Below are 15,330 nucleotides of genomic sequence, written 5' to 3' on the forward strand. Positions count from 1 at the left end.
GTTGGAAATAAGAGGGAAAATGAAGTATATATAGGCGAAAGAAGGCACAGAAGACGAAGCGACACGCCCGTCCAGGCACGGAGCCAATCAGTCCAAGCCATGTGTCCCACTATTTAATGAAGATGGCACGAATCACCACGCATGAGTGGATTCCCAATAGCGCCAACTCCATAACCTGTCAGCTAGAGCTGATGGGGTCATGGAGTAGGGGGCAACTGATGAGGGTGATTTTACAAGTTGTTACTAACACCTTAAGAAGGCTGACGAGAGTAACAAGACCGTCAGCTCTGGTTACCGAACTATCCCCTTCGACATCCGTGGCCCTGCCTCATGTCTGACGGCGTTAGGCTGAAGGAAGAAAGTTGACAAAGTCAAAGCTGAAGGCTCTAAGCTGACAAATTTCCGGAGACAGATGTGTAAGCTGACGACCTTAGGAAGGAAAGGCTGACGAAAGGAAAAGATGAAGGGGATAAGTAAGCCTTCATCCATAACCTATCTTGTCCTCCACGAATGCGTGTATAAGGAAAGTTCTTGCGCTACACGTTTGACCCTAGTCGAGAAGATTCTTATAAGGAAAAGGGCTCTAGGAGATATGTAAAATCCACAAATTACTCTCCTAGAAGGAAAGTACTTCCTCACCAAGGCGTTTATTTCGGCTCTACACTACTATATATACCCCAAAACCCTCATAAACCACGGTACGCATAATTCACTTCAGCTCTAGCACTTTAGGGTTGTGAAAAAGAAAAAAAGTTCTAACTTGACCTTCGGAGGGTTTTTGGCCGGCACCACACCAGTGCCCTTTGTTGGTCTTGTCTGTTGTTGTGCAGGTGTTGTTTCGAGTAAAGTGAGGACCACGTGACAACTGGTGGATTTTTCTTCATCATCAATGTACATTCTTTTTTAAAATGTGTACCTTGAATTTATAAAATTGCGTACATTTTTTGAGAAATTGTGTATGTTAACATTGAATGTATAAAAGTTATGCACATTTTTTTTATAAAATTGTGTATGTTGAATGTACAGAATTGTGTATATTTTTTTTTTAAATGTGCATTAAAATTACATATTTGCATACATTCTTTAAAAATGTGTACATTAAACATACAAAATTGTATATATTCTTTGAAAAATATTTGGGATGATAGTGTTTGGAACGACGTTGAATTTACTATCTATGGACACAAGGGGGAAAACGATTGAAGTCGCCGCCTAGTTATATGGTCTAAGAACCATGAATATAGCGTCCTTTCCAAGAAGGACCTAATCTTACTACCAGAGTTTGGGTTCGGAGTTTAGATACGTTCTTGAAAAGGTGTTAGGCACCCAAGAGCACCCAAGACCGCCCAACCCTAAGGTTGGCCTTCCATCATTGTGTCTCATATCTTAACCCTATTAAAAACACGTTTGATACTTGTATCTATACTCACACACACACTAGCATACATCTAAGCATACAATCATGGCATCATTCATTCCTAAAACACATACTTATCTACCCTTAAACAAAAGAGATCCAAACACACAAAAATCCTAACAGTAATCTAACATATGAAAAACCCTATCATACATCTAAAACAAAGCAACAATTTAAACAAGGCAACAAGGCATTAACATATTACAAACCATAATCAAACATCTAAGCATGTTCCATCATATCATCAAAAATTTTTAAAAAAAAATTTATTGTCTCTCACCTCTTCTTTATTATTTCTAATCCTTCTTCTCTCTCTCTCTCTCTCTCTCTCTCTCTCTCTCTCTCTCTCATTATTGTCTATCACCTCTTTTTAAATAGTTTTTTTTATTGTCTTTCACCTTTTTTGGGTTATATTATTATGTAGATATATTATTTTAACCTGTTGTATATTAAAATAAAAATTAGGATGTTGGGTGTATTATAAAGTAGGATGGTATAATAGATAAAGTAGTTTTGGTAAAAATGAATATTTTTTGCAATCCTGGATACTAATGAGTGGAGTTGTGTTATTATCTCTTAAGAGAGGGTGGAGGTTCTACTATTGTTATCATCCTTCCTAGGTCAAGAATTTTACAATGAAGTCGCCACTTATTTTAATAGTGAAACCAGTGAAACCAGATTTCTAGACTATGATGGGCCATCATCATATCACATCATTCAAATAGTTTATATTATCCAAAACATGTGATTACAAAGTAAAACATCCAAGAGTATGATGAAACCCTCTTCTAGGCATGCACAAATTGATATTGAAAGAGATGGTGAATATGTGTGATGTGTGACCCTAATCTAGAGAATGTGAACATGTTATTTGAATTGAAAAACTATAACCTAAGAGCATGTACATGTTATTGAATTGAAAAACCCTAATTTATGCAAAGGTTATGAACGTCCTACATCTAACATGATAACAAACAGGAACATGTGAAAACATAGAAACTAAGACATGTTTGATCCTATCTTTGTGGAAACTACTTGTATTTCTAAGATGCCAAATAATATCCAATATACTGTAGCTAGGATGGTTACACTGCTGCTGGTTCTTTCTTGTGGCTAGAAGAACACCTGCTGCTATTCTCCATAGCATCATTTTGTGCCTCTGGTGAATTTCATCAACATGACTTCTTTGCATATCCAGCAAAAAAAAAATTATTTGCAAATGATAAACCTGGTGGTAGGAAGACCTAATGCAGTATGCATCTTGCATGTTTCCAACCCATGTTTTTCTCTCAATGAGAGGTTGGAGGCAAGATAATTCTTTGGATAACATCTATGGATTACTTTTACAATAGCTGGTGCAGCTTATTAATATCCTAGTTTTTCCAATTGCATCAATTAGGTTTGCGACCTCCAAATCTTGTTGAGGTGTAATCCATCCCTTGGTTTTGGCTTGAAGTAATCCAACAAAGGCACCCACGTGAAGAGACATTAAATTAGAAATGATCTGAACAAAGATTCTGCAGATGATTAATCATGGGACTTGAGAGAAGGAAGAAAAGAGAATAATTGAGAGATTTGAGATGATTTTTTTTTTTTTTTTTTTTTTTGCTTCTTATTCTTGTTAATTTTGATACCCGAGTACAAAGTTTTGTATAGAGGTTAATATTCTTCACATGGTTAAAGACACGTGATCTAGCTCTATAATAACTTGTGACTGATTACTAACTGACTGTAACCTTAACTAAAAAATAACTGAAGTTTGATCAATTTGAGCTGTGTTGGAAGGTGCTCAGTTGGACAAGGTGGGCTGAGCTCGAATGCTATTATGAGCTGGAGCTTTATGTGTATAATTGCTAACTTTGTACTGAGTGAATGTGCATGCTATCATCCTCCCCTCGAACTAATGGCCACGAGGGAAATGAGTTTGGCACGAAGATGAAGGAGCTGAGAGGTAGAATGGCCTTGTGTGGAGAATATCTACCAATTGATCTGAACTAGAGATAAACGTAACTTCAAGGTCATTGTGAGTAAATTTCTCACAAACAAAATGTTAATCCACTTCAACGTGCTTGAGCATGAAAGACAGGGTTGGAAGCTAAAGCAAGGGCTGTGACAATTATTGCACCAAAGGCGAGGCAGATGAGGGATAAAAAAGCTCAAATTCCTTAAGTAGCATGCAAAGTCAGCATAACTCAGTATCAGAGGCAAGGGAACAGTACTCTGCTGAGGTCGAGGAGCAGGGGACCATAGATTTCTTTTTGGAAAACCCAATCCACATCAATGAAGGTAGATAGGTGAAGAGGACCAGGATTAATGAGGATACCAAGATCAAGGGAACCTTGAGGTTAATCAAAAAATTATATTTGGCTACAATGGAATGAAACATAAGGGACAGCATGAATTAACAGACTTAGTTAACCGCAAAGATAATATCTATCTAGTGAAGGTCAAGTATTGAAGAGTTCCAATGAGAAAATGATAGGATGCAGGATCAGATAAGGGAGAGCCATTTGATTTGTTAAGTCAAGTGGAGGGAATGCAGGGTTTATTGCAAGGTTTAGAATGAGACATGTTATGTCGAATAAAAAGGGTATTGGCATATTTTGATTGATGACCAAACAAACCAAAGTATAGTGGGTTTGGAGACCAAGGAAGTAATGAAGTGGACTTAAGCTCAAAGATAAACCCCAAGTTATGAATTAAGGAAGTGAGGTCGGATGAATTATTGCTTGTAAGAATGATATCATCAACGTAAAGGAGTAGTAAGAAAATTGAAGAGGAGTGATGATAGATCATAAGAGAAGGATTTGCACTAAAGGCATGAATGCCCCAGTGTAAAAGATAAGAGTAGCCTGTTTGAAACCATAGAGACTTGTGCAACTGAAAAAACTTGATACGGGTGAGTAGAATCCACAAAACCAGTGAGTAGTGTCAGACTTCTTCCTTTAGAATGCATTGTAAGAAAGCATTCTTGACATCTAATTGGTGAAGAGACCATTTGAATTGGACTATAATGGAGAGAATGAACCAGACTGTGGTAGGTTTAATTACAAGACTAAAGGTCTCATGAGTCATGACCCTCATCCAAATCAAGGTCTTGTTGTTGATGAAAGCCTTACCACTAATCTGGCTTTGTATCGAGCTCTGTTTCCATCAAGGTGACATTTGAGTTTGACAATAGCCTTTAGCCTCTAATCTGCATGAGTTAAACAATTGGTAGATGGATTGAGACATATGAATCCTTTTGAGCATGGACAAAACCAAGAAAGACAATTGCACTGTGAGGCTGCAATATGAACTTGTTAGGGTCAAAGAATTCTAGGTACTCCATTTATACTGTCATTTGAAACAAGCCTCATTTCTCAAACGGGATGGCAGTTGATAAGAAAAAGCATCTTTCATCGCACAGCATTTAGAAATACTACTGAATTTATAAAATATCATGTAAGAAACTTAAAATTTATAAGAAATATCAGTATCTAACGCTATTGTTTTTCTTCGTGTGTTAGTTTTAAAATATCACTAATACATCTGGTATTTACATTTAAAAGCCACTGAGCAATATCAGCTTCTGTTCTCCTAGATTTTCCGCCCATGCTTTCTCATACATAATACACAGAAGAATGATGTAACTGGAAGGTGATTTGATCCTCTTGAAAAACACCCTGTACAAGTAGTCCGAGCACTCTGTGCCCCCATATCTTGCAGCGACCAAGATGTTCAATTCAAATTCAAATTGAATGATTAAATTAACTTAGCTGAGAAAAGAAGAAACATGACTGCTAAAACTTGCATATGTCAGTCTGCATGGTGTACCTTAGCTTTTGTCTCAATAACTAGATATCAATAGAAGAGACTTGCTGAGTTCAAAAAACTGCACATAAATCAAAAGATTGAAATGAATGAATATTCAGTTGGATCAGGAAAACACACGTACAACACACCTCAAAGACAAACATGCAGACAGAAAGCATGTTATTCAGGAGCTAATGGAGATAAATTTAAGTGACAATAGAAAAATGTCATAGTACCATAGAGTGACCCTAATACTAAGAAAATTACCAAACGGAAAATTTATTTCAAGACACTGGCCAGTAGATTGCTCCACAAAATTTTATCTAAGAAACCTATGAAATCAAAGCATTTGATCATTAAGCTTAGAAACACACATAAATAAAGATGGTATGTGATCTTCAAGAAAATTCCTTCCTTGACTGTACAGCTGCAGCTAGTGTTTTCATATTGATATGGGCAAAACTTAGATACAGTGCCTTAGCTATTGTTCCATAGAAACCCCTTTTAAAATTCACCCACTTATCTATTTAAATAATAGATATAACAGAGCGTTAACACCGTCTAGTTCTTTTCCTTTCTTAAGAAATTAAAATCCATTCAGAAAAACCACATAGCCCCAATGTCTTCCAACTTCTCACTATCAATCTTCTCATACTTCTTTTGGAGAATCACAACCCAGAGGAGTGACGAGGTCCACTGTCGTGTGAGGCAGTGGACAAGTATCTGTATATGAATCATGTTGGAGTCCTAGAAGCAAAATCTCCTTGACATTGCTATAAAACCCATTAAATCATGTCTTAAACTCATATTCTTCTTCATCGTCGCTTTAGGAAATGGTGGCATAAGGATCGAGGTATATAATACGAATTTTCCTCATAGATTTTTTCTTCAATTGTGGTCAGGCATGTTGAGTCAAACCCCCCTAAAAATCTCCCAAAGGAAATGAATTAAAATCTGGAAAACAGGAACCCTAAAACCCAGATTGAGAAAAACAACAATGTTTTCTTTGATTAGTCCCCAAGTACTAACTACAAAAAATGTCCAGCACCAAAAAAGAAATATTTTCGTTGTTTCGCCGACTTCAGGTAAAGCTATCAACTCTTTCACAGTCTCTTGCATCCAGAAATCAATCAAACACGATGGTTCGTTTCCTTTCTTCATGGTCGCTTTGCTCTGGTTTGCAAAAACAGCGCGTGGTTTGAATAAACGTTGACGCTGAGTCTCGCATTTCGAAATGTGGGAGCTTCATGAGCCCAACATTGAAGAGATTGTAATCAACTTTAAAGTTAAACCTCTCATGTGCCCAACAAATACAGCCTGCAAAGTTTCTAGATTCATTTCACAAGCCAGAACTTTGAGAAAAATCAGCTTTGGGCGGGGTCTGTGGTGAAAGTTGTTCCCATTTCTTGAGATTGATTTAGAAGTGTGAAATTGGGGATTGTGGGTGAGAACTGAGAAATTGGAAGAGGATGAGATTCAGTGATTTTCTAAATGGGTTTTAATGTCTAACAAAAAAAAGAAAGAAAGAACCATATGGTGTTAAATGGCTGTTAGCTTTTTTATTCAAGTAGATAGGTGGCTAAAATTTAAAAGGGAAACCTAAAGAACAGAAACTAAGGTACTGTATATAGGTTTTGTTCTATTAATATTAGTAATTTTTAAGAAGTTATTTTCTGTTATATTGACAGGCCAAACATATAAAAGGAGCATGGAATTTCTTGACTACTAATGTATAATAAACTGAACTTGCTCAAAGAATAGTTTGTACCAGACATCTCAAGCTGAGATTAGAATATCCAATGCAACTTCCTTGAGGGATGGCATAACTTCCTGCTGATGTAGACATATATATTTACTCCCCACTTTTCTTAGGACCTTCCAGGGACCAGGGTAGCACCTAAAGAAAATTTTAAAAAAATTAAATTAAATTAAAAGTAATGTTCAATGCAGCAGTAAAATAGTACTACCCACAATTTTTTTTAAGTGGTGAAAGCACTAAAAAATAGCAAATTTTTTTTTCTTGACAAGTAAAAGTAAATATAAATTCTATTATATAAAACCATGCAATTTGCCGTAATTGGCATTACAAGACCTGAAAAGGATTCCTCCATTGCGTCCCTTGAAATTGTGAATGTAATATACAGTCTCCATCATAGGCAGGAGGGTCTTGGAAAGTTTGGCCAGCTTCGGGTAGAAGAAAGATGGATAATCTTAATTCATTCAAGGACATTGTTGTGTGAGTAGATCTTAAATCACAATTTAATACTGCAGAGGCTAACAAAAAGTCTACATCATGGGCACTGGGCACAAGGGTTTTGGAAGTTTGGCCAGCTTAGGACAAAGCAATTAATTCTTCGAGAACAATTGTTGTCTGAGTAGAGCAAAAAGGCACTACAGAATCCAGCAGGTGGACCAACTTGCTTCTTATAATTCATTTGCAAGTTGAAACACTATACAACTTAATCAACTCTTAATTGTGAATCTTTTTATATTTTGGGACAAATCACCAATAAGTTCCAGTGGGCACAACCATGTGAATTTTCAACCAAAAGGAAAATCTTTATTTATCACTTCCAAGTGGTGCTTTTGAAGAGGAATGGAAGAATGCCAATCATGGACAATTAGTGAATTGAGTGCTTATTACTTCAGTAAAATCCAATATAATGGTGTGTATCAAGAAACTTTTACCTAGCACCTAACTTGAGCAAATAACTAAGTACTCTAAATTCAAGATCAAGTGTATAAAAGAGAAAAGTAAATTTGACGTAGGATACACCCAGATCTTATACGGTCAAGTTCTCCATTAAAAATAATCAGTTTTCTGGCTGTGTTCTCAACAGCTTCTTTGTACAGCTCTTCTACCACAAGCATTTCTGAAATGCAAGAGAATACCAGACATAAAAATTCTGGGGTGATATAAAAAAGTTGGGATATTTGAAGCTACCATTGACATTGAAATATGGATAGGCAACCAAGAACAATTCATCCTCTGGCTTCACTCGATCTGCCATTTTCACCTTTTCGGAAAAACCAAAATCCTCAAAAAATGATGGCTTAGTCAAATAGTCCAACTTAAAGGAGGCTCCTTCGAAGGCTGATTGTCTTGCAAATTGAACTTCACTGGCCTCTGGGAAGAACTGAAAATTTTTATGTAAAGGTTTGTATAAATAAATTAGCTGTTAGAATTAAATACAGCTAATGAGACATAACAATGTTATGCAGTAGCATTTCAAGGATTCAAACCAATAACAGTTAAAGAAAAATAAATCAACAAGCATACACGTAGAACACAAGAATTTATTTAGTTCAGCAATATGCCTATGTCCAAGGGTGGCAAAGAGAAGAAAGTCACCAAGAAATAGTAAGATTAAAAATATGGCACAAGAACTCTTTCAAGAAATTCATAAGCCCATATATCCCCAAAGACTTTCACAAAAGCACACTAACAAAGAAACCTAGGTGCCGTGGTTTGAAACTCTTTCCTGCACAGCTTACAAGAGACAAAGTATATTCAGAGGAAGCCATCCAAAGTCAACCAGGGTTAACAGAGAAATAAAGCCTTATTTGGTCACAGCTCTTTGCTGATGCACAAAGAAGGTTAGCATTTAATGGGATTTTAGCCCTTGTGTTACTAGTATGGTGCTTATGATGCATCTTAAATTAAAGTCACATATTATAAACTATGAAATAATAAAATGACAATAAATTTAGATAACAGACAAAGGCAAAAGAGAATTTTTAATAAGCAAAAGATTGCAACTAATGTAAGTAACTACACATTAATCAATAAGGCCAACCTTATAAATAAATAAAATGCCTTGAAACCAATTGTCCGATCAAACTTTTGGCCCTTTCCATGGCTAAACCCCATCTGCAATGATGCTACTCCCCAGTCTTAATTTGACATTTGCAATCGTAAGGGTTGATCTTTAGGAAAAATATATAACAGCAATTTTTCCCTCTTCTCTTATTTATTTCTTTTGTTACCTATATTTTCATCATTCCTATACTGAAAGAGATCCAAAAATCTATTTTGGAATTCTTAAGGAAAAATGTAGATTCAATAATATATATCATTTTATTAAAGTTGACCAGTCACTAAATGTTGAATCAGATGCAATTAATAAAAATTTTGACCAATTTAACATAAAAAAAATAAAAAAATAAAAAAACTGTGGCAAAGAAAGAGAGGAGGGCAAGTATAAGAGAAGAAAAAAGGAGGAAAAAGACCCCAATATGAGCTTCCAGTAAACTAATTAATTAAGCATCTCTCCAAAAGTCAAAAACATTTTAAGTTGGTTTCCCAATAACTATTCAATGTTTGTGTAAAGAATCCATGTATCATCTTTGTCACTACCATGATCCCAAAAGGTAGCAACTGCGCCAAAAACTGTCATACCACTCTTTTAGCACTTGCTCTGTTGTTAAAGCTTTCAAATCCCAAAACATATTCTTGGTAACTTTACCAAATTACTTGTGCGTACAATCTTTTTCATTTTTCTCTCTCTTTTGGGTTGCAGAACAATGTTAGAAGTATCACTTCCCCACACAAAACCATACCTATGGAGCCCCTCACAAAGGAAATGTCTGTAGCAACGCAACAGACATGGAAGCTCTCATCCTTTCCTAATTCCACAGTATTACATAGAATTGAAAAATATTTCAACATGAAATTCTATTGCTGCCAATTTCAAAGAAGACTATGAGGGAACTGAGATGGACAAATTTAACTCACATCCAAACCTCTACACATCTAATGGTGATGTTGAAACAAGTTGACAAAAATAAGAAGAGGAAAATATCCTTTCACACTAGTTTACATCTAGGAAGCACAAACACTTCATTTGGAGTGTCATACCCATATCATACCCGTGTCATACCGGTGTCGTACTGGTTATTTCATGTCATAATTTTTTATAAATTGCTTGTGTCACCATGTCGTATCTGTACCCGTGTCTGTATCCGTGATTCATTTCATTGGTTTACATCCATCATTTCACACACATATCCATGATTGATGTGAGAATGTCCACATTTTAATATATAAAAGTGGATGTGCAATAACCAATGTGAAAAAAACTGACATGAGAGAATAAAAGCCCAATAAGAAAATGGCTAGAATATAAAATGATGTGACTGTCACACAGGAATAAAATATACTAGTTAATTGAGATCATATGTTGAAGCATCCATAATTACTGCCATTTCACAAACCCCCCTTGCATCTGCAAGCTTTGCCATAGATTGGTCTAGTATCAATAAAAACAGTTCAACTAACCGAAGATATGAGTCAAATAAACTATCCAGAGAACATTACAGTTGGATTTCATTGATTCACGATTCTTGAGACAACATTTAGATAAAGCTACAGAATATACTTCGTTTACTGTTAGATTTAGATCTTTATCATATCTATAGTCATTATTTTACTTCTTATCATTCCTCAATTCATATAATTACTTGTTAAAACTGCGATAGAATCCATCATAAATAAGTTCAAAAACACTATAATTCATGTCAGAAGTAATTAACAGATCAGAGAATATATAATTTTCAAGTACATCAATATGAAAAGTAGTCCCTTTATCAGTTATGGGAAGCATACATAGCTTTTGAAATATTGATCAATGGGTTCAAACAGAAGACACAAAGCTGGTCAAAGAAAATAGTATCTTCTCTAATATGTGATTGAAAGGATTCTATGGTCCAGTTTAACGACTCCCATATCTTGTACTTATTTCCAAAATAACGTCAAGCATTAATTCACCACAAATGACAAAACCCCTCTTGTGGTACCAGTGTTTCAAGTGTTGCATCTTCCCAAAGGCAAATTAGAAGGGGGAAGGAGTGGAGAGTACTGATCTAAATGAAGAAGCTTACTATTCTGGTGCGTGTGGCTTTCTCTGGATTTATGAAGCCGTCACAAAATTCACGAATCAATTGCATACTTCCAGTCATTTCTATTCCTCCTTCCCCATCACCTGACTTATATGAGTTACATAGAGTTATTGGCAATATAAGATGATGGGAATATACGACTTACATAGAGTTATAGGCAATATAAGATGATGGGAATATATGGGTTACATAGAGTTATAGGCAATATATGAGTTATATATATATATATATATATAACACAAGGCAATTGGAGAGAACCTGGTACAGATTCAAGTCCGGCAGTTGGAAATTCAATCTCCTGTAATAGATACTTTTTTGGTCACAACCCACAATTGACCTTGTAGCTTTCATTTTTCAGTCAAATGGAAATTACCCAGTACTAACTCACCATCAACTGTCTGTTATCCTTTAAAGCCAATTCAGTTGCTTTTCTGGCCTGTCCATTGTTAAATAGCCCAAAAAGACAAAATTTTAGTAATGCAATAGCTACTAAGGAAAGATGATTCATTCAAACAAATCCTAATCAATTAACTGAATATTCCAAGAGGTTCCAGTTGAGTTCTCATTGTACTTCCATTTTTCATCTAAGTTTGATTCATCCATTATCATCAAGTGTTACTTGGTTAAATTTATAAGTAGAATTGGCACATCATCATTCATCTCCCACCTCATATTAAAAAGGAAACTATTTGATCCACAACAAAGTTTTTCCCTGAAACACCAATCTTCGAAAAAAAAAAAAAAAAATTCCCTCCCTTGTATACAACTATTCTTGATGAAAAAGAAGCCTGATACTACTTACAGCTACAATAAGATCAAATGGGTACATGCAAAAAATGTAACACAACAACAAATAGACACCCAAATTCGAAACTTGAACCAAAAAGCTTATTTCTATTATTATCACACACCAAAATTTATGAATAACTTCAAAAGAAGCTTACTTGTTGAAGAAGCTCAAAGTAATCACTAGGGAATGGCACATCAACGTCAACTGAGGCACTGCTATCCTCAGAAACCGAGTTAGTGACAAGTCTGAGTCTGAGACTTTTAGTTTTAGACTCAGTGACTCTTTGAAGACCAATTTGTCCATCATTTTTTATTCCGCAAGTACTTACATGTGGATTTGGTGGTGGAAGAGAAGGAAAAGCAATCGGAACCTTGGAAACAAATGCAGTTGTGGTTGCGGATAACATTTTTTAACTTCTGTTTATGTGAGTCGCACGAGCCACAGTGGGGTACTACGCTTATTTATAAATGCCAATCTTGAACACTTATTTGTTCCAAGATCATGTCATAAAACGAAAGGAACGTTGAGTTTGACATTTGCTTTAATATTCTTTTTTTCTTTTTTCTTTTTTTTTACTATTTAAGTTTATTTTTGCTATTATTTAGTTTATTTTTGTTTTTATTTATAGGTTTTATTACATTATTTGGTACTGTTTATAGATCTTATTGTACTATTTTAGTTACTTTTTAGTTTTATTTATCGTACTTTCAGCAAAAAAATTTCAATTTCAGCTAAATAAGTTGTTCCCAAATAGGCTCGAAATATAAATAAATAAAACTAGACTCATCACGCACACTCTGCATGTGAGATGAGACTTTTTTTTTTTTTTAGTTTAATATAATTTTTCAATTTCAATTTATCTATTGTTAATGAGATTACACAAAAAGGGAATTTTAAAAAACTAAAGTTTAGAATTTGAAAATGAGTAAACTATTGAGTTTAGTGTGTGCTAGTTTTTAGGGGAAAATATATCAAACGTGAGTGAGATTTATCTATACTACTTTTTAAGAGGTTTAACATGTTTTGCTATCTATACTTCTATCTATATTACTATTTAAGGGGGTTTTCCTATTTGGGATCCTCATTTTTTTTGTTCAAAAATTCTTCTACATCCTGATGTTTGATTAGAAACAAAATTAAAGGATAATTCGGTGAAAATAAAATTCTAACTCCCACTAAAATATTGCCTAAAAAATAAAGCTACTCTACTATTAATTTTCAAATTGTTTTATTTACTTATAAATTAAATTCTCAAAATAAAAATAATATATATAAAATAAAAACACCAAGTTTTTTTTTCTACAAAATTGGACCACTGAAGAAAAAAAAGTCTCAATGCACGCGCAAAGCGCATATGATGAGGCTAGTTTAAATAGAGAGTGTTCTAATTTTTAGGGAAAAAGTTAATCGGGTAGTTTTTTTTTTCAATTTTGTTAAATTACAATTTTAACAAAGATTATCTAATTAGATTGGAGATATTTTTGACATTTTTGATGTCATAATTAACTTTCTAAATCCTCTTAATATATAGAGATATATAGATAAGAGATAAGGTGTACAATCTATCAGGTTTTTTTTTTTTTAATTCAACAAAAAAAAAATTTCATTTGAGTTTTTTCCCCGTTGTTTATTGGAACACACGTTTTCTTATTCATATACTATTCTATTTTTATAATTAAAACTTAATAATTTGCATTTATTATAATTTAGAAATATATATTTTTATTTTTAAAAAATAAACTTTAGAGATAAGCGGTAACTGTAATTTTTTTTTTAATGTGACAGGAAAAAATCCTAAATTTTATGAGTTTTTTTTATGAATTTAAAATTAAATTTGTTATTTGATATTTATGACCATATTTTTAAATAAAATTATTGTAAGTGCACAATTACACCTGGCCCCAAGAACAGTTATGGGCTCAGGCCCAATATGCCTTAAACAATATGAATTTGTAGAGTGTGGGCTTGAAACCCAGGTTAGAAGCGTGTGAGGATTAAATGACAAACTAAAGATTGCAAGTAATTGGAAACAACAAAGAATATCGTAAATCAGCTTCCTCGGATGTAAACCGAGAGTTGTTCTTATATTATATCTTTGTCTTTGTTTCTTTTTCCTTTTAGGTTACAAAAAGTCCGTCCCTTTTTCTGTCTTAGATTGCTCCTTAAATATTACTCTTTTGAATACTTTGTACACGTGTTGCCTCACCTCCCCCTTAGCCTAGATATTTCTTTTCTCAGTGCCTTTGAATAGTAACCAGAAGTTTCTCTTCCACTGTTCAGGTGTCACTTCCCCATAAATGCGGCCAGGGTGGTAGGTGCAGGGTCTTTAATGTGGAGGTAGCAGCCTTTATCTTTGACATTTCTTCAACACCGGTGCTTCTGGGGCGTTCTAGGGTTCACCCCTTTTAACCATTGGCCCTAACCGTGTCATCCCCTAATCTTTACTATGAAATCCCGAGTTCTTCGGTGTTCATCCGAGGGTAAGTTCACCCTCGGCTGGATCCTCGAACCCTTGGCGTATGGGCCGACCCATAGTACTAACAAATTCTAAACCCAGGAGCAGGTCGGCCTTCCTTAACACGGCCCAAAAGGCCCACATTCCCATCAGGATCCTTTTACCCCCCACAGTTATCCTTCGTTAATAAGGGTATTTTTGAACCACATAAAAATTCAGTTGAAAAATAAGAATCTTCTTATATATAGTATAGATATATATATATTTATTTTTCAAACAAATAAAAAAGATTAGCCTCATCACACATGCTCCGCACGTGCAATGGGGCTTTTTTTTTTTAGTTTAATATAATTTTTCAATTTAAATTTATCTATTGTTACTGAGGTTACACAAAAATGAACTTTTAAGGAACTAAAATTTAAAATTTGTAAATGAGTAAACTATTGGTTTAGTATGTGCTAGTTATTAGGAAAAAAAATGCTAAGTTAATCAGATAGTTTTTTTTTTTTTTTTGAATTTTGTTGAATTACATTTTAACCCTTTTTATTTTTTAAAGATAAGGATGATCTAATTAGATTAGGGGTATTTTGTATTTTTTAAAGTCATAACTAACTCTCTGAACTCTTTTAATATATAGAAAAACTTTAGAGATAAGTCATAAGTGTAATTTCTTTTTTGAACATAAAGGGAAAAAATCCTAAATTTTAAGAGTTTTCTCTTTGAATTCAAAATAAAATTTGTTATTTAACATTTATGACCCTATATCTAAGAGAAGTTACTATTCATTAACAAGGGTATTTTTTAATCACATAAAAATCTAGTTCAAAAAAAGTAATCCTCTTATAGATAGTCAAGATTACAACTTAGTGTGCATTTGGCAAAAAATATTTTTGCCAATTTATTTTACTATTCAGCTTTAGTTTCCTACTATTCATGAATCCACTACACTTTTTGATATTATTTATGGGTCTCAAT

At 34.2% G+C, this 15,330-nt stretch overlaps 1 protein-coding gene across 1 annotated transcript; it reads right to left on the reverse strand.

The window, feature by feature from the left end:
* Positions 1 to 4,857: 4,857 nt before the first annotated feature.
* LOC142612792 (protein LPA3) lies at positions 4,858 to 12,353 on the reverse strand. The gene is made up of 10 exons (XM_075784951.1): positions 12,055 to 12,353; positions 11,499 to 11,546; positions 11,369 to 11,408; positions 11,093 to 11,193; positions 8,157 to 8,349; positions 7,987 to 8,085; positions 7,305 to 7,422; positions 6,981 to 7,109; positions 5,234 to 5,291; positions 4,858 to 5,118 (listed from the first exon to the last, which is right to left on the reverse strand). Exons 1-8 carry the CDS (start codon positions 12,304 to 12,306, stop codon positions 6,989 to 6,991), a joined length of 972 nt encoding a protein of 323 aa, XP_075641066.1. The 5' UTR covers positions 12,307 to 12,353; the 3' UTR covers positions 4,858 to 5,118; positions 5,234 to 5,291; positions 6,981 to 6,988.
* Between the last annotated feature and the right edge of the window lie 2,977 nt (positions 12,354 to 15,330).

The sequence above is a fragment of the Castanea sativa genome, chromosome 10 (genome assembly GCF_040712315.1).
Source record: "Castanea sativa cultivar Marrone di Chiusa Pesio chromosome 10, ASM4071231v1".
In the NCBI taxonomy this organism is placed as follows: Eukaryota; Viridiplantae; Streptophyta; class Magnoliopsida; order Fagales; family Fagaceae; genus Castanea; species Castanea sativa.

Bases quoted from the DNA above. Each gene is read 5' to 3' on its own strand.
- LOC142612792 (XM_075784951.1), bottom strand. From the start codon at position 12,306: ATGTTATCCGCAACCACAACTGCATTTGTTTCCAAGGTTCCGATTGCT. The intron at 11,194-11,368 runs GTTCTCTCCAAT...CATATAAGTCAG, and splicing joins CGGACTTGAATCTGTACCAG to GTGATGGGGAAGGAGGAATA. The intron at 7,423-7,986 runs GTATCCTACGTC...GAATGAATTAAG, and splicing joins TGACCGTATAAGATCTGGGT to ATTATCCATCTTTCTTCTAC.